Below are 19,408 nucleotides of genomic sequence, written 5' to 3'. Positions count from 1 at the left end.
CATGAAGGCTAATCTGTGAGTGTGCAAAAAAAAACTGTGGTTTTCTGAATAAAATTGTGAAATTTACTGCAATTCATATAGAGCAAAGATAATTCATATTACAATTCAGATTAAGTACAGGTTATTAAAAATAGCATTTCTTCTCAAAGACAATGTTCATAAGCTCACACTAATTTTAAAATCATAACCTCTGCAAAAAACAAAAAAAAAACAAACGAAAAAGACCAAAAGTTTAAAAAGGTTTGAAAGTTTGAAGATAAATACAGTACATAAAGTTTATTTAAAAGAATCTATGTATCTATGTATCTATATAAGATAAAAGGACTTGAATGTTGGATAAACTAGAATACTTGGAAAAGACCCACACATGCACATGGAGAATGCGCAAACTCCATGCAGTAAGACCCTAGGCATGGATATGAACCCACCATTCCATAAGTGTTCTATATCAACAAAGGTAATGGTAAACTACTTCCTTAACCGGCTTTGTTTGGGAAAGAACAAGTTAAGCAGATGAACTAAACATTCTTTTGGGTCAAAAGGAGGAAAAATGCATGTGCAGTTATCTGCTGTGAAAACCGAACCAACTGCCATGAATAGAACATAAACAGGAAAAATAAACAGTGTATAATTGGCCCAGCTGATACCTCCCCTTAATATGAGATACATCCACAAAATTGGAGAATGAAAACAGAATGTGAAAAAATAAGGAAAGGTGATTCCTTTATTCTCCAGCAGTCTAAGCCTTTAGCAGCAAACCTATAGATAACTCAGGATAGCTTGAGCCAATCTAACTATAAGCTTTATGATGAGCAAAGGTTTTAAGTCTATTCCAAAAGCGGACAGGGTATCTGTGTAATGTAGTTAAACAGGAAGTTGTTTCCCCCTGAGAGGAGGCTCACAACTAAAAGATCTGCCTCCTTCTCTTCTTTTAGAAATTCCAGGAATCAGTATTAAATCTGTATTTTGGGAGCATGGTGCTCTGTCAGCAACATAAGGAAAAATCAGATCTCTCACATATGATGGAGCTTAATTGTCTTTTAGGGCTTTGTAAATGTGAAGTAGGATTTCAAATACTTTTTGTAAACTAAAGTAGGAGACACATGACCTCTGTTTTTCATTTTTATCAGAACCCTAGGTGCAGCATTTTGTATCAGCTAAAGGCTGCATTTTGTGGACTTCCTGTAAGAACTACAATAGTCTGGCCTTGAATAAACACATGCATATCATGGAAGGTGACTTTTATTATCTTCTTTTCCACAGAAAACATTAAAAAGTCATTTACAAAAATAGTGATTTTTGAGTGATTTCACCGTATCTGTAATTCACATTTTGATTAGATTTCTTGGTTTGTTTTTTGCATTAATGAAAACATTGACATTATTATTTATTTAATCACTTTACTTAGCAGTAATGACTTTATGGGATTCTTTATAAATCAGATTGATTTTATAAAAAATAATATCATTGGAACTCCTCTAACTGTGATTGGTTTATCTGTGGAAGGTGAGGCAGCATCTGAGGTAGCCATAGAATCTGAGTCGGGATTTAGACTGCTTTGATCTAGTTGAACTTATGCGTTAGATCCAGTTCCAGGTAATTTAGGAAGCATCGCCTTTGATCTCCTCCTACATTTTAGATGTGATTAATCTATCTCTGTTACAGGGATGTATACCTTAGGCTTTTCAGGTAACTGTAATTTAACCTTTACTTAAGAAACCATCTTTTGACCCAGTTGACTCGGTCAATTATTGACTTATATTTAATCTTCCTTTCTTATCTAAACTTCTTAAGAAAATAATTGCCAAACAAGTGTGTGACGACTTACACCACAATGGACTTTTTGAAGAGTTTCAGTCTGGCTTTAGTGCTAATCATAGCACCGAAACAGCTCTGGTAAAAAACACTAATGATATTCTCATGATATTCTCAGATAATAACACTGGTTTAAATCATTTCTATCTGACCAATTTCTGTTTTTTCGTTTCAATGATAAATCTTTCTCATGCTGTGGGGTTCTACAGGGATATATATATATATATATATATATATATATATATGTATATATCCAGATGACCATTATATAGGCTACAGGCATGTATTAAAGACATAAAATCCTGGATGACTCTTAACTTTATGGTCCTAAATGCAAACAAAACATAAGTTATAGTCTTTTGACCACAGTCTTTGAAAAGGACGCTAATTAGTCAGTCACTTCATTCTGATGGGATTAAATTGATCTCACATAATAAAGTAAAAAATCTGGATGTTATTTTTGATCAGGACCTTTGATCTAAATCCCATGTCAAAGAGGTCTCTACAGGCACAACATAACTGGATGTGTACTGTTGCTGCATGCTCATCCAGGAGGTTCAAATCCTGGAACGTCAATGACTTTATATACTGAGTTGGGTTGCCTTACCTTTCACCAATCTGAATGGATGATTTGATTAAATTGCCTCTGTTAAGATCTTAGTGAAGAAGTGTTGGGAATTGGTTTTATAATTTGAAAAATAATTGTAACTTTTAACTGTATCTCAGTGTAGAAAACCACAAACCTTATCCTGTCTGTCACATTTATTTTTGTTAGATACCTTCTAATGAGTATTGAAGGTCAAGGATCTCTTTTTATAATGGACAAAATAACCTTGAGAGGAACTGGTGGACACCATCTTTATCTGTTGGCAAGTCTTTAACATATCATGCCAAGGCTCTAACTTTGTTTTTTAAAATGCTGATGCTCCAGTTGAAGAGGGTGTTTTTTAAATATTTGGGAAAATGTGTGAAACAATAAAAGTCTTATTTAAAAATGGCTCTTGTGATAAACAAAATTTGGACGGTCCAAATAAAATGTTCCTTAACCTAAAAGGGAAATTCAAACAAATAAGTAAACAATCAGCAATGTTGTTAATTTTTCACTTTCCAAATCAGTATCCTCACCAAGAATGATGAATCAGACAGTTCATCAAACCATAAGTCTACTGAACACAGAAATAAATGGCCCATTTGGACAGAAGAACAAATATTAACCTGGACCTCTAAAAAGTGCCAAATAAAATTCTATGTCTCGTCTCTACAAGATGTGACCTTGACCTTAACATTCACATTTTGTCACATTTTCATATCATCATCACCATATAATACTTAATTTCATTTACAGCAAATATATCTGATAGACCAAAAAAGTATAATTGAATGAAAGGAAAAGACAAATTGTTATCAGAGTTTTGTGGAAGCAAAATTGTGTTGGATGGAAAATATGAAACCCTCTTAACTTTAATGGTCCTAATAGCATTCTGTGCCACCAACCACTTTAAAGGAAATGTATGATAAAGCAGAGTTTCCTTTGGTGTAAATTAATGTACAAATACAGCCATTCTGTTAAAGGCTAAACATATATTGAGTGTTTATCAGCTGTTTACTTTTTTATTTTGAATCTTTTGCAATACTTTAAAGAGATTTTCATTGTCCCTTATCATCCAGTTGTATTTTAAGAAAGCTATGACAGGTTGAATATAAACTCCTAAAAGATATTAATAAACCTGTAATGTAGAACAATAAATCAGTTAATTGCATGATAATTTTAAATGAGCTCAATATTTTATGTTGGTATGCTTGTTTGTTTTACTTGTGTCTTCTCTAAAGAGCCTGGATGACAAAAGGTTTCACTATGGTGCATCGGTCTCCACTCACCTTTTTCATTTCCTTAGCAAAGCAAGTGTAGCATTAGAACTTAAAGATTGAGAAGCAGGGCAGAGACTTGCTAGTTAAAATTTGGAAAAACAGAGGTAGAATTTGTATTTCAAGTTAACACAATCATTGCACTGCAGAAGCACTACATTATTCCTTATTGCAATATCGTCCAGCAAAATTTTCCACCAGAAAATCATACCTAAGATTTCAAAAAAATCTTCTCATTCCCAGTCCATTACAAAATGAAAATGATAAAAATGAAAGATAATCTTGATGGTCCAATGAGACAAAAGTTGATAGCTTTAAATGTAGAAGAAAAGCATATCTAACACAAGCTCAGTTTTAGAAAACAGGATATATCAGAAAATATATTTTATCAAATTATCTGAAACCTGTTTGGTACAGAAGAGATTTGGGTAAACTATGCACACCCTAAGAATATATTTATGACCTAATTCATTGATATTGCATTGGTGGCAGCTGTTTGTTATATTCAGTACCAAACACTAGAGGACAGTATGCATCTGTGAATACCACAAGCAATACTATTAGATCAGCTGCAATGATCAACATTGTAGATCATCTTAAAATCTTCCTACAGGATGTTGGTTAATCATTCTGGTTTTACTCTAATTCTCACAACACATGTGATTTTAACCCAGTTTTCAAATGGTATTTTGCTTCATTTTAGTTGTACGGCTTTTTTTGCATCTCTGCACCATTGGTGTGTGGAATATAGATCCATTCAACAACTACCTTATGTGAAAAGCTGTATTTCTTTCAGTGCTTTGCCTTCCTTCTATCCCCCGCAACCCCCAAGCCTCTTAGCGCTCCAAGGCCACCTCAACGCATCCTCAATTGATGAGAAGTACTCTGAAAAACTGAGGCTGCCACTCATCCACAAACCTCCCGTGCTCTATTCCTAGCTCTTTCTCCAAGGCTCAGCTTTTAGATGGGCACACTGAAATCAGAATGCCGTGTTTAGAAAAAGACAATGGCAGAATCAAAAAGGCATGCATTGTAGGCCTTGCTGTTTAGTTTTCTGTGCCCTACCTGAGTAATCTGCAGAATGTTGCAAATCGTCGATGGCACTGAAAGTATTTCTGATTGTGCTGTAATGAAAGTTCATGTTAAAGTATCTTTAGCTTTGATGAGACTGTAGTTGTGGCCACGATGATTAAGGTAAGAGCTGCTGATGCTGACACACTGTTACTCTTTGGGTTGCAGGTGGTAAACGGCCCTATGGATGTTGTGAAGAGCATAGACAAGATGGTGACCCAATTGAGCCCAAGTTTGACAGCAGAGACTGACCATGTGACCATTCAGAGTCCAAATATCAGTGAGTTGCCCAACCTTCTTTCAGGAATAATAAAATCTTTAACATGAACACAGGATTTTGGTTTTGGATTCTGGTAATACTCCTTTAATGTTGGTGAAAGGTTCATAATGTCTGCTTTGTAATGAGTTGCTGGCCTGTTCATTGAATGTAATCAAACAAGAGCCAATACATTTGTAGTTTAAATTCACCATTAAAATCCTAAGGAAAAAAAGAGTGACATATCTTGTACGAAAGATTTAAGATATCCACAGGGGTGAGGTAATATATTACATAAATGGTAGCATTTTCTTCTAACATAAAAACATATAGGAAAGTATCATGTATGTCATGTCACTAATTTTGCAGTGAATACATCATAAAAGGAGATTTTTTTCTAACAAAACTATCTACAACAACATAAGCAATATAATGGAGGGGTGTTTCATAAAGCTGACCTAGTTTGTACCTAAGACTTATCTTGACAGGTCTTGCTTATTTTTTGTTATTTGGGTAAAGATATGAGTCGTACTCTGGAAAGTGACCCAATGAACTTAGCCTGGTAGGGACCATGTTTAAAGCTTGCAATTCAATCGTCTTTGCTGAGTAGAAAGTGACAAAAGCAGTAAGTAACAGAAAGGGTATTGGTGCGATAATTTGGCCCAAATATATGGAGATGTTAAAATAGCAACAAAATAAGCTACATATCTCAAAATGACCCTTTCTTCTTCTCTGGCAGATATATGCATGAATGTTACAGATCAATTTCAAATGGACTGGCTTTCCCTTTACACGTTTTGATATATATAATAAGCTATAATCCATTATAAATTAATAAGGATTAATGTTTATAAATCAAAAGAAGATGTTGCAAAGCACAAAAGTATATTTCTGATATTGTGATATATCACAATGTAAAGAAAAACAGCGATTTTGTTTTTCACTAAAATCGAATATTTATAATAATCATAATGCAAAGGCATATTTATTTATGTATACTCTATATACATACATACATATTCTATTGTAGATGTGTAGAAACAAAATTCATTTTACCAAATGCACTGGTGTACTGTGCTGACAACAACACACAGTCACAGTGTGGGCCACACAAATCTCACAAAACATTTTGTCACATTCACATAACAGGCTCTTATGTGTAGAATCGTAAGAAAATAAATTCATTTATACCATCTGTAATAAAGCTCAAACATGACTAAATGTGGTAAAGAACGATCATCATTGACACCTTCTCAATGCATGGTATTCACCCTGCTGAAAAATCTATGTATAAACCCAAGTACAGTTTTTATTGTAGAATAACCTATTCAGTATATCACACATAACTTTTTATCAATGTATAAAATGTTTCACACTTCTGTGCACATCTGTGTTTCAAAGATATTTGGCCATTTATAAATTACATAGAACATTTGAAGTGTGTGCATATGACATTTCTGTGGATAGCTCCTTATAGCTGTCCTCCATCAAAGCCTGCAGAGCTTGAACCACAGGCCAGCTGGGTGATGACCAGATGGGGAATTCTAACATATATGAAGATCCTGAAAGTGATAGCTTTGTGAAGCTAATCATTAGTTTCCAAAGATACAGCTTAAGCAAACCTTACTGCAGTCTTCAATAAAGTCACGTCTTGCTCCTGCTGAGGCTGTTTCCAGAAAGAGCAGTTTCCTCAAATGGTACTATTTTTACTCTCTCTTTTCAGGGTCACAATGATTTGGTCAGTAATGTTTACAGAAAATTCTCATAATCCAGTTAAGAAAAATGTTTTGCATCATAATAACATGATTCAGTTCTGTATACATCTCTGAGATGTACTTTTCTTACTGATGCATGTTTTTAATTGTTGTAACATATCTATTTGTTTTCATTGCTGCAAGTTTTAGTTTTAATATGAGTTGAACACAGTTATCTTGCTTTTTTAAAGAAGAATAATATCTGGGAGTAATAACTGTCTTATCTTTAATATATTATCACCATAATTGAAGCAATTTTTGATCATTGCCATTATGTTTTTATTAACAGAGCTTTTTGTTTAATGATAAATGCTATTTAAGGTTTTTACCCTGGTATTAGGTTTTCCAAAAAACTTCACAAAGGAAAGCCTGCTTTGCAAACATCCATAATATGTATTTAGAAATTAAAATGCGTTTTAACATTTTAGAAAGTTAAATCTAACCTTATTTGAGTCTTGGAAGAATGTAGGTGCTCTGGAGGTCGCTTAGAGGTTACATGTATGTCCCTAAGTTTACAAAAGAGGTCTTAATACCCAATATCAATTTTCTTTTCCTGAAATACCAGTTGTTTTACATGGTCTAACAATTTTGTTAGACTGCCATCATACTTCAGTCTGAACTCTTCATGACCTTAAAGTGACCCCTTTGAGCAGAAGGAAAATGTAGACCTCACACAGCAGTGTTTTATTTGGAGCAGATATTAATATAATCCCATCATATCAACATAAGAGAAGGACAAGAAAAAAAGGGAAAAAATATTTACAATTGCCTTTCAGTGACTGCTTGCAATGTAGTAGAGAAGTCCTCAACATGACTGTAAGAGGGCAAATAATATTTTTATTCTTTGTTGGCAAAAAATATCAGGATTGGTCTGTTTAGACTGCAGGAAAAGTCGGATATAGGTCCCATGAAGGCAATAGTGTTGGATGTTGGACAGATTTGTCTACAGTGGTAAGCCTTGCTGTCATTTCCACTGGCAAGATAATAAGCCTCACTCAGAATTTTGTTTTATTTAAATGTATTAACCTAAAAAATGATTAGAGACAGTCTGGTTGAACTTCATGCCTTAAAAGCACTATTTCTTGTTATAAAAAAGTAACATTGCTCAGTAGAGAAGCTAAAGAGGTGGAACAACCATTTTAAAAAGTTGTCTTTACAGCATGATTAAATTCTGTTCATATATACAAAATATTGTTTTTTTCAATTTTGTTTTAAACCTTTTAATGTCATATTTACAATCAAACTCTAACTGGGTTTTTTTTTCCATCTTTTTGTTTTGCTTTTCCAGAACTGGAGCTACAGCAGCAAAGGCTAGGTGAGGGATCTAAGGTAGTGAGCTTCTGTGGGCCGGGGTCAGAGACACACTCTGTTCTGGACTGCATTTCTGTTCCACATCAGAAGATACAGGATCTAGAGAACAATGGTAGGTTATTCTTACAAAAGATAATCCTTCATTCTTTTTTTTTTTTTTCATGAGTTATCTATTCGATATGAAATGTTATAATTGAAATCAAAGGAACACATAACATTGAACTTCTTGCTCTCACTTTTATATCTACTGTAGCTCTTCATTTTATTGTACAAGCGATAAAAATTTGCCACAAGGAAAACAAATTTTTTTGGTCAAATACGCAGGGTTCTATAAGATCACCTTGGTCAACACATGGTATGGCTCTCTGCGGCCTATTTTCAATCCAGAAGAGAACATCACTATGGAGCCTACAGTAACTGATGGCAGCCAGAGGTAAATTAAAATCCTTTACTTTCTTAATCAATTTACAGCCGAAAAATAAAACAAAAAATGCATTTGTATTTATGCTGTAGAAATTATTGTGAGTAAGGTTTGAGTTTGGCAAAGGTATTGTATGTGTGGGGGTGTCGGTGGATGAGGTAGGAATTTGGGTTTGTCGTGTGTTGCCAATTCGAGCCCCCATATCAGTCCATCTCAGTCACTAGATGTATTTTTGTTTAGACATCAACTGTGATGAGAAGATGGCCACAGAAAGCTGAAAAACTTCAGATTAATTTTTGGGGCGGATGTCAGTGCCATTACTTGGTGTGGGCTTACTATAAAAATTTCAATCAATACTAGGGGGATAGTAAAATCCCAACTAATGCTTATTATGTAGCAAACCCTAGATCACGACTGACCTGAATAACCCGCTAAAGAAGAAAAAGAGGCTTTTGTGAGGGAGAAAGGGAGTGATTGAGGAGAATTCTGATTGGTTAGTTTAGTGACAAGGTCATCCTCCTCCTCTCCTACTCCTAGCTAAACAGACCACCCCACCACCCAAAGTCTTTCCATAACAATCAGTCAGGAGTTTTCCTTTGCCTCTCTGTTCATCGCCCTTTGTCTGCAAGCTGCAGCTCTAGATGGTTTTAGGCCCACAGTCTTGAAGACCTGTGCATGGCACCTCTGTGGGATTCTGTAGCACCTCTTAAACTGTAGCCTGACATGGAGACAGTTCCAGTGTTGTANTAAAGTGACCCCTTTGAGCAGAAGGAAAATGTAGACCTCACACAGCAGTGTTTTATTTGGAGCAGATATTAATATAATCCCATCATATCAACATAAGAGAAGGACAAGAAAAAAAGGGAAAAAAATATTTACAATTGCCTTTCAGTGACTGCTTGCAATGTAGTAGAGAAGTCCTCAACATGACTGTAAGAGGGCAAATAATATTTTTATTCTTTGTTGGCAAAAAATATCAGGATTGGTCTGTTTAGACTGCAGGAAAAGTCGGATATAGGTCCCATGAAGGCAATAGTGTTGGATGTTGGACAGATTTGTCTACAGTGGTAAGCCTTGCTGTCATTTCCACTGGCAAGATAATTAGCCTCGCTCAGAATTTTGTTTTATTTAAATGTATTAACCTAAAAATGATTAGAGACAGTCTGGTTGTGAACTTCATGACTTAAAAAAAAATATTTCTTGTTATGAAAAAGTAACGTTGCTCAGTAGAGAATCTACCATTTAAAAAAGTTTTTTTCAATTTTGTTTTAAACCTTTTAATGTCATATTTGCAATCAAACTAACTGTTTTTTTCTCGTCTTTTTGTTTTGCTTTTCTAGAACTGGAGCTACAGCAGCAAAGGCTGGGTGAGGGATCTAAGGTAGCGAGCTTCTGTGGGCCAGGGTCAGAGACACACTCTGTTCTGGACTGCATTTCTGTTCCACATCAGAAGATACAGGATCTAGAGAACAATGGTAGGTTATTCTTACAAAAGATAATCCTTCATTCTTTTTTTTTTTTTTCATGAGTTATCTATTCGATATGAAATGTTATAATTGAAATCAAAGGAACACATAACATTGAACTTCTTGCTCTCACTTTTATATCTACTGTAGCTCTTCATTTTATTGTACAAGCGATAAAAATTTGCCACAAGGAAAACAAATTTTTTTGGTCAAATACGCAGGGTTCTATAAGATCACCTTGGTCAACACATGGTATGGCTCTCTGCGGCCTATTTTCAATCCAGAAGAGAACATCACTATGGAGCCTACAGTAACTGATGGCAGCCAGAGGTAAATTAAAATCCATTACTGTCTTAAACTTTTAACAGCCGAAAATTAAAACAAAAAATGCATTTGTATTTATGCTGTAGAAATTATTGTGAGTAAGGTTTGAGTTTGGCAAAGGTATTGCTTGTGTGGGGGTGTCGGTGGATGAGGTAGGAATTTGGGTTTGTCGTGTGTTGCCAATTCGAGCCCCCATATCAGTCCATCTCAGTCACTAGATGTATTTTTGTTTAGACATCAACTGTGATGAGAAGATGGCCACAGAAAGCTGAAAAACTTCAGATTAATTTTTGGGGCGGATGTCAGTGCCATTACTTGGTGTGGGCTTACTATAAAAATTTCAATCAATACTAGGGGGATAGTAAAATCCCAACTAATGCTTATTATGTAGCAAACCCTAGATCACGACTGACCTGAATAACCCGCTAAAGAAGAAAAAGAGGCTTTTGTGAGGGAGAAAGGGAGTGATTGAGGAGAATTCTGATTGGTTAGTTCAGTGACAAGGTCATCCTCCTCCTCTCCTACTCCTAGCTAAACAGACCACCCCACCACCCAAAGTCTTTCCATAACAATCAGTCAGGAGATCCGGGTTTTCCTTTGCCTCTCTGTTCATCTTTCTTTGTCTGCAAGCTGCAGCTCTAGATGGTTTTAAGCCCACAGTCTTGAAGACCTGTGCATGGCACCTCTGTGGGATTCTGTAGCACCTCTTAAACTGTAGCCTGACATGGAGACAGTTCCAGTGTTGTAGAAGATATTTTAAGGACAACTTCTGGTACCAAAGAAAGCTCGCTAATCTGTTCTCAATGACAATAGAATCTCACATCATTAAGGTCCAAAATTGGCTAATGTTGGCCCACCTGAATTAGCTGACTGAGCCGCCAGATTAAAATATGGTTTTTATATGATTGCATCAACAACCTTAATACCATTTGGATGAAATAGGCAATCTGGTTATTTACCTTCTCTGATACATTTCACACAATCCAGCCTGATTTGTTTTGTCAGAAATTCCAGAAGATCCAGGTGGGGAACTCAACAACTGCCTTGGTCAAAGATTACCTGTTAACAAGCCAAAGTTTATGAGACTGGGGGTTGTGGGTTTAACCAGGTGGTCAGCTGCACAAGCCTATCTTAACATGAGTTAATATAAACTAATAGAGTCCTTGAGGTAATTTGAACTGGACTGAAAACAAAAGCCAGATCTAAAATACTGTAATGATTATAATTTGCCAAGTGGCATCTAAGCCACATGCTGACGTATTTTGAAATATAAAAGTCAACGATTGCAAAATGTTTGCAAAGTGTTTTTCTCATCTACACTAAAAATTCAAAAGGGACAGCGGTAGAAGTAACAACATTAAACAATAGTAGTTTTATTAACTGGTTAATTCAACTAATTACTCAATTACAACATTTGTGTGGTAAAATATAAAGCACACTATTTGCTGGGGGATAAAACCACTTTTTGCTTCTGTTGAAGGGGAGATTACGGAAGAAGCAATAGAAGCCAATATAGATTATAGATAGATGGTGCTCAGGTCTTCTTGATGTATTGCATAGGCCTACGTTGACCATAGTGCATTGCTCAGACAGAATAAAACCGCTAACAGATTATAATAACATATTATAATAACATCTAGATAAATATATTGCTGTTGATAGGTGTCGTAAGTCACTTGTCGCACCAGAAGAACTAAAATTATACAGTTTCTCCAGATATTTGCTTGATTCAGTTATTTGATTATTTCATTCATTAACAAAATAAATATGTATTATAAACATGTTAAATGTTTTAACTGAACCAAAAGCTCAAGTTTCAATAATAATATAATAACAGAAAGGTCATCCAAATTAATTGCCATAGTTACTTCTAACAGCAAATACCAACTGTCATTATGCTGCTGTTGCCTTAATAACTTTGTTGGAGAAGAAACTTTAAATAATAATTATCAGTTTCTTTTAAATGCCAAACACAGCACTGGTAGTGGAAGGCAAACAAATATCCTGATAGTGATGCACATGGCCAATATCAAATTTGTAACCTTTTTGTCAACTTTTGACCTTCTAAAAAACTCCACTTTTATACATTTAAGGTTTCTCTTTACAAACATGAGGGGATATAAAACCAGCCCAGCACACTCAAAGTAAACACAACATCAAATCACGTGTTTGAGAGAGCAATGTTGGAAAAAGGGTTATGCTCTTATTGAAATGCTAACTTAATGATGTTTTATTTTAACTGTCTTTCTAATCTAGGCTTTGCCATTCAGGGGGTTAGTACAGCTAGTATAAGTAAAACAGCAGTTTGAATAAATTTTAATTTACTTTTTTTTTTTTGAAGTTTTCTTTAGAATATAGAATAATTCTACCTCTGCTTTAGAGTCATCTTTTGTTCTTGACTTCTTATATTCCTGCTAGTCATCACTTTTTCACAACCACCATAACTACAGACATGGTTCTACATGCTTACAGCGTATATGTTGTTTTCACTAACGACGAGTCTTCCCTTTCTTTCCCTTAGTAATAGTAGCAAAAAGTACTGTTGTTAATTGTTATCTGGTAGAGTGTATGAGTGTTCATTAATCAGAGAAAAATTCCATTGCCAATCAGGCTGATTAGTCATCTGTCAATTTCTCAGTCCATCTTAAACTAAATCTTGAAGAAACAAATGGTGAACATATTAATTTAGAAAAATAGCTTTATATATATGGTAGAATACAACTTGATATATTTCTTTTGTTTATTTCACGTTTTTTTGTTATGTACCATGGGAAAAAGAGGAAGGAAAATAACATAAAAAAAATACTTTAAAAACCTATTGTATGAATAAAATCAACAAAAACACATCACAAAATGTATATATTTTAATGTTTTAACACCTTTTTTGTGATATATTTTGTACATGATGGCAGTATCATAGGGGGAAATGCAAAGTTGGGGGGGTTCCTCTTCAAACATAAATAATGACTTATAATGTAAAAATGGTAATAAAAAAAATTATTGAAAACTCGATTTTCCCTGTTCTTCCTGAAATTATCATCCACACAGTTAAACATGGAGATGATAATATCATGCAGCAAATGTGATTTTCTTCATTAAGGTCTGGGAAGCCGGTCTCTTGTGATTTGAAGGAAACAAATTAGAGCCGGAAGAATGGCAAGAGAATAAGTCTCAACGTAAAGCAGAAAGATATCAGCAAAAGACTTAAAATGCAACAGAAAATGACAAGAGACTTAACTTGTTTTAACATTTAATTTAATGCATCAGTGTTCGTGCACCCCACAGGTATCTGGGCACAGTCCTGGGCTCATCTGTTATATCCACCACTGTTCTGGGAGATGACCAGCCAGTAAGCATGGCAGTTCACTTCCAGCTCCAACACAAACTACAGGTAACCAAAACCTCTGATATATATATATATATATATATATATATATTCTTTGTAATGTTTCTGACATATTTGCAAAATATGTATTTATCACATATTAATGCTTTACCAGAACTCCATTGATGCTGTATATGATCCAGTTTGTGCATACTGGGATTTTGACCTCACGTAAGTAGGAATTCTTTTTTAAAGAGCGAATTACATGTTTCCATGATTTCCAAAATCCAGTTTTATCTTGTTCTTTTGCATGTCTATGTACTGTATGTGCTTTATAATTTGTGTCTGAGCAGGCCAGAGGCTGGTGGGTGGTGGAATACAAAAGGCTGTGAGGTTGTGTCTAAACATTATGGATACACTGTGTGCTATTGCAACCACACCACCAATTTTGCCCTGCTGCTGCAGGTTTACGAAACTCAGGTAACATGTCTCTGTCTGACAGGAGCTGTGGATTTAGTTTGGTTCCCTTATAAACAAGATGTGTATGTATTTAAACACCGTATGCATTTTGTGTTGCACTGTGCCAGAGGAGCGCAGAGAATGAAAAAGCTCTGCAGGTGCTGACGTTCATTGGCTGTGGAGTGTCTCTGTGTGGCCTCCTCTTCACCTTCATCCTCTTCATTGCTGTGGGGTGAGTAACAAACATCACAGAGAGCATTTTGGAAACACCAAAGGTGAAAAGCATTTCATAAATCCCAGCCAGATTCACATCAATAAAAAACTCAATTTTGTGTGGATATGTGTGTGCATCAGTACAGAAAAACATTTTTCAATAAACGTGCAAGAGCCTCTCTCGCACAGTGTGTCTCACACATAAAGCGCTTACATGTTTGGGTGTGTGTATATTTTTAGAGTCCCCAAGTCAGACCGAACAACTGTTCATAAGAACCTAATAATTGCTCTGGGCCTCGCTGAGCTGCTGCTGATGTGTAGTGACTGGGCAACAGAGAACCAGGTGAGATATTTTAAGTGTACAATCTGGAATACTCCCCAAATAAATTAATATCCATAAAGGTTCGTACATATCATATCATGACCACATGAGGTTTCCTGTCAAAACAGCTCTGACCAAGAAATAACAATGGTGCCATGCTGTTTAATAGACTCAACTGAAGTTTCAGGATGAAGTTTTCTTATGTATAATGTTTTTTCTTCATACAGGTAGCATGTTTCATGGTGACTGCTCTACTTCACCTGTCCTTTATGGCATCATTCTGCTGGATGCTGGTTGAGGGGCTTCTGCTCTGGAGCAAAGTGGTTTCTGTCAACATCAGTGAAGACCGCAGGATGAAGCTCTACTATGTCATAGGCTGGGGTAAACCGATCTTAATGAGTTATGTTTAGCATCTCTCTGCCTAAGTCACCAAGACAATATTAGTGTTGTTACTATTTTTTTTAACCATCTATTATATAAATCAACAGTACTAGAGGGCTGCTCTGTTGAAAATTCAATTCCATTCAACAACAAAAAAAATAACTTTATTTGACTTCAAAAGGCAATTCAGTGGCACAGTAAAGCAAGCACCTTCAATGCAGAAATGTAAACAATTAGAGACAATAAGAACCACCATTTGAGGTACTAAAACATTGCAATGGAAGGAAATAGTTGAATTCCTTAACACATATCCACACCACTATATAAACATTATCCAACAAAGCATACATGCATATGGCGAAACATCTTTCAAAAACAACATATTCACATTCCTACATTACTAAGCCTTACATCCTTGCATATTAGGTATATAGGAGAATTCAAAATAGACGTATACCAAAAAACAATGTATACTAAGTTATCACACCAGTATATTTATATGAATACCAACAACAAAAATCATTATAAAAACACTTTATAAAAACAAAACATAATGTCAAGTACAGGTTTACATTTTGTACATAAATCTTGCCCTTCTGAGGCTTTGTGAAGGCAAAGCTTCAGAAGGTGCTTTGCATGGTCTAACATTGTGTCACAAACCTAAAAAAATAATGAACCAGTTTAATAATGGAGAAGCAATTAGTCAACTTTATATTTTTCTAATATGTAAAAACTATTTACTTTCTGAGAATGTGTTTATTTAAGAGCAACTATGCAAATTAACAAACATCTAGAAAAAGTAGACTATATTATATTATTTTCCATGAGAATCCCAGATTGTTGATGCCTCTTTGCCTTTTCTAAAAAGTGCTTTAAATCAGTCCTACCTGTCTTTATCCATGCTGGCTCAGATCATGACCTATGAAAAACAAGGCAGGCAGTCAAGGCAGCAAAATAAAGCGTTAGCCTCATGTCGTGCAGTTGGCCAAGTCAATTTTGATGTTTGGCTGATCAAGTCCAAACACTTTCACCTCCAGTTTGTCGTGGTAAGTTTGCTTCCCTTCCGTGACTCGGCCTGTCAATCACCCGCACTGCAACTGTGATGACAGCTTCTATTACCTCAGGGCGTAGCTTTGGTTCACCCAGAGCTCTCCTTTACTTCTGTTTTGAACAGAGGAGCTACTGCCCATGTACAACTTGAGTCAATGAGCAAACATTTTTGCGCCCTAGGGCGAAAAAAGAAAAAGCTTTACTCATCGTTAAAGATAAATATTAATCTTGCACATATAAAATTATATATCAATATTTTCGAAATATAAAATTTTTTTTATTTAATTATATATCGTGTAATATATTATATGTGTATGTTATTTATTATCACTTATGAACTTGTGTAGATGATCTTTTATTTCCAGGTGGATAATCTAAATCATCTATTAATTTGCTGATATGTTTACGTAAGGCCGTCTTACGTGCTTGTCCCGTTACCTAATTCTATTGTGTATGCACATTTTCAGGCATACATGTATGGTGAGCTACGGTTTCAGACAGTCATTGAACTAACCTTTCTCTGTTTGAGGGTCGTACAAGAAAAAATTTCTACTAAGTGTATGGGAAGAAAAGGAAGGCCTCAGATATATCCTGGAATGATTTGTGTGGAGAGTTCTCCTCACAAAGCATTATGGGATTTGCTGTCACAGCGGCCCGCTGTCGTCATAGGTTGTTGCTACCCGACAGCGGCGTCTAATAACAGAGTAGGCGTAGGCGGTGGAGGAGGAGTTACGTGACCAATGGGGAAGTGATCATCTGTCCGAATGGTAAGGTAACTGAGTTCACAATAAAGTCCACTATATATTCCCCGTTCTATATACTGATTGAGGCATTTAGGTGTTAGGGTGGACGTTCGGGCACAGTAAGCTTATATGAGCTATGAGAACAGCAACTTTTAAACAGAATGTGCGTGAGGAGAAATGAGCTTGCGCATGCTCTCGTTCGTTCAGTAGGCGTTCCTTTCTGGAGCAGGTACAGTTGTGCATAGCATTTTGTTTATGTTTATGTTTGCCTTGCATTAAAAATTGCTATTTATAAATACATAGTAGTTGGTTCCCATTTGTGGAGGCAGACATCTTTTGCCCTACGGCAGTGCAGAGCTGACAAACTAGTAGATGCCGTCATTATGCTTGAAGGGGACTGCAACAAGTTTAGCCTATAAACAATTATACCAAGACTAAAATACGATTTATAAAATTATCTATGTAAACTATACTCACACCACCAACCACCTCGTTATTATAAAGATGACTGATTTTAAGCACTGGTAGTTGCGTTTTTCATGGAAGAAACACCTAGACAACAGAGGTAAGGGGAGACAAATTTCCTGAGCTCAGTCAGCAGCAGCAGAGAATCAGGTGGAAACACAGAGCTCCATAACCGGGACGAGCCGACCAGCAATGCTGGATACAATGGCTTAACATCAGAGTTGCCCGCCAGGGAGCCTGGGAAGGAAGAGACACAACGGCAGGCCAAAGCTAGGCTCTTTAGGCTATCTGCTGAAGGCAAACAGAGGACTGCTTGTCTGTTTCTGTGCTGGTGGAAGGATATGAAATGGTCCGTCTATGGTTAATGAAAATCCTTTTTTAAGGCCAATCACCTCCCTCTTAAGAGCATTTGCCGCTTCATCCCTTGTCTAAATTATTTTCTCTTTCTATTTTGATTTTAAAATGTTTGTCTCTGCGGCCTTCACTAAAGCACTGGTCAATTTATGATACTTTCATCTCCTAAAGTTATACTTGTGAATTTACTTGCGAGAACAGTGTTAACGAATTTCTTGATTTGATGCTGTGATCAAATGTAAATAAACGTCATCATTTCACAAGGTAGGTACAGCAGGCCTTTTGGAAGTCATTTTGCATCATGACAGCATGACAGTGTTGCCAAATTGTGCGGCTTACTGCCCAGTTGGGCTGTTTTCATTTTGATTTTGAAGATAGAAATTGCTTTGGGTGGGTGGAGATAATTTGGGCTGGTTTAGAGTCAGATCATCGGTTTTTGAGTTAACCAATTAAAACAGATGTCCACCAATTATTCATCATTACTGGTTTATAGCTAAGCCTCCCTGTCCTTTCTCCATCACTCAATATTTAATTTCATCTGCCAGGGTGTTTAAAACATAGAACTAGTGTAGTGGCGCCATGAATTATGCTAGTTTTAGCAGCAGGTAGATCTGGTGTGATACATCTAGCGCTAAGGATCAACGCGTTCTGGTTAGGAGAGGAATGTTTAAAAGATGCTAAGGGAAATCGCTGCAATCAGGATTTAGCGCTTGGTGCAATTAAACTCCTCACCCTCGCTATATAAAATGCACCAGTTGAAAGAGCTTTTTCTCAAGTAGATCTGCTTAAAGACTTCAGAAATCGCATGAGCATGCCAATCCTGTTGAGTTTGATGGATGGACATCAGCAAAATTCTGTCCTCTCTGACAGTTATTTGGGAGATTTCATTCGACCATGTACTGATCACAAATCACAATGGATTGTATTATAGTTCACCACAGTAAAAGTTCAGCGTTCAGATGTTCAGTGTTCCAGCCAAGAATCCAATGGGCATTAAAGGTAAGAATTCAAAATCAACTACAATAAATGTAATTATTTCAGGTATGTGTGCGTGTAGTTTGTCTTCTAAATGTAAAAAGAGGAGTAGTCTTTTGTTGGTAGATTTTGTTGTGTTGAATATATTAATTGGGCAGGTTGTTGCAGTTTTAACAGATGTTTGGGCTTGAAAACCTTGGCTCTATCTGGCAACAGTAGCCTTCCTTTTGTTAGAGGGGAGAGGCAATTTGGTTCATGTTGCAGTTCATTCAGTTTGCATTACAAATAAGGTAACTTTTCTGAAACTGTTTTTGTTTCTAGGTAGTTAGTGTGCCAACACTTTTAATAACGTCCTGATCAGGATTTTACTTTCCATAATAAGTTGTTTAAGATTTTGCATTTGTCAGTGGCAGTTTGATATAGAATTATACCTAAAGTCGTAGGGAAATCATAATTTAATGTCAAATAATTCTGGGTTAAACATGTATATAAATGCACTCTTTATGAGACAATATTGTCCCAAAAGTTAGAAAATTTCAATTTAAAACTTTTTAGGCCAGTTAGTTATACGTCTGAACACCTAAATTTGGTCAATCATATATCAATGGTCATCTGTCAATCAAAGGTTTTCGGTCATAGCATCTTGATTCATATGTCGCAGCTAATATACGCAATGGTTGAAATAAGAAATAAGAATAATTTACTTCACGATTGAGTTACGTCCCAGTGTTCACAAGGATGGATGCATGCTTACGCTTTCCATAGTGTTCCTTCACAGTGTCGCTGCTAAGTGCTACTTGGCTATATATATATATATATATATATATATATATATAT

General features: G+C 35.8%; 1 protein-coding gene across 1 annotated transcript in view; it reads left to right on the top strand.

Moving 5' to 3' along the window:
* adgrd2 (adhesion G protein-coupled receptor D2) overlaps positions 1-19,408 on the top strand; it is a 76,398-nt gene that overhangs the window by 14,005 nt on the left and 42,985 nt on the right. Inside the window, exons 8-16 of the mRNA XM_015379900.1 lie at positions 4,921-5,032; positions 9,835-9,969; positions 10,182-10,290; positions 13,570-13,675; positions 13,785-13,840; positions 13,963-14,089; positions 14,197-14,300; positions 14,522-14,624; positions 14,831-14,984. Coding sequence (XP_015235386.1) covers positions 4,921-5,032; positions 9,835-9,969; positions 10,182-10,290; positions 13,570-13,675; positions 13,785-13,840; positions 13,963-14,089; positions 14,197-14,300; positions 14,522-14,624; positions 14,831-14,984 — 1,006 coding nt within the window. The remainder of the gene's footprint in view (positions 1-4,920; positions 5,033-9,834; positions 9,970-10,181; positions 10,291-13,569; positions 13,676-13,784; positions 13,841-13,962; positions 14,090-14,196; positions 14,301-14,521; positions 14,625-14,830; positions 14,985-19,408) is intronic.

Source organism: Cyprinodon variegatus, unplaced genomic scaffold (genome assembly GCF_000732505.1).
Source record: "Cyprinodon variegatus isolate N-32 unplaced genomic scaffold, C_variegatus-1.0 Scaffold203, whole genome shotgun sequence".
In the NCBI taxonomy this organism is placed as follows: domain Eukaryota; kingdom Metazoa; phylum Chordata; class Actinopteri; order Cyprinodontiformes; family Cyprinodontidae; genus Cyprinodon; species Cyprinodon variegatus.
Note: the sequence above shows the minus strand (reverse complement) of the source record. Positions and strands in the feature narration are given on the sequence as shown.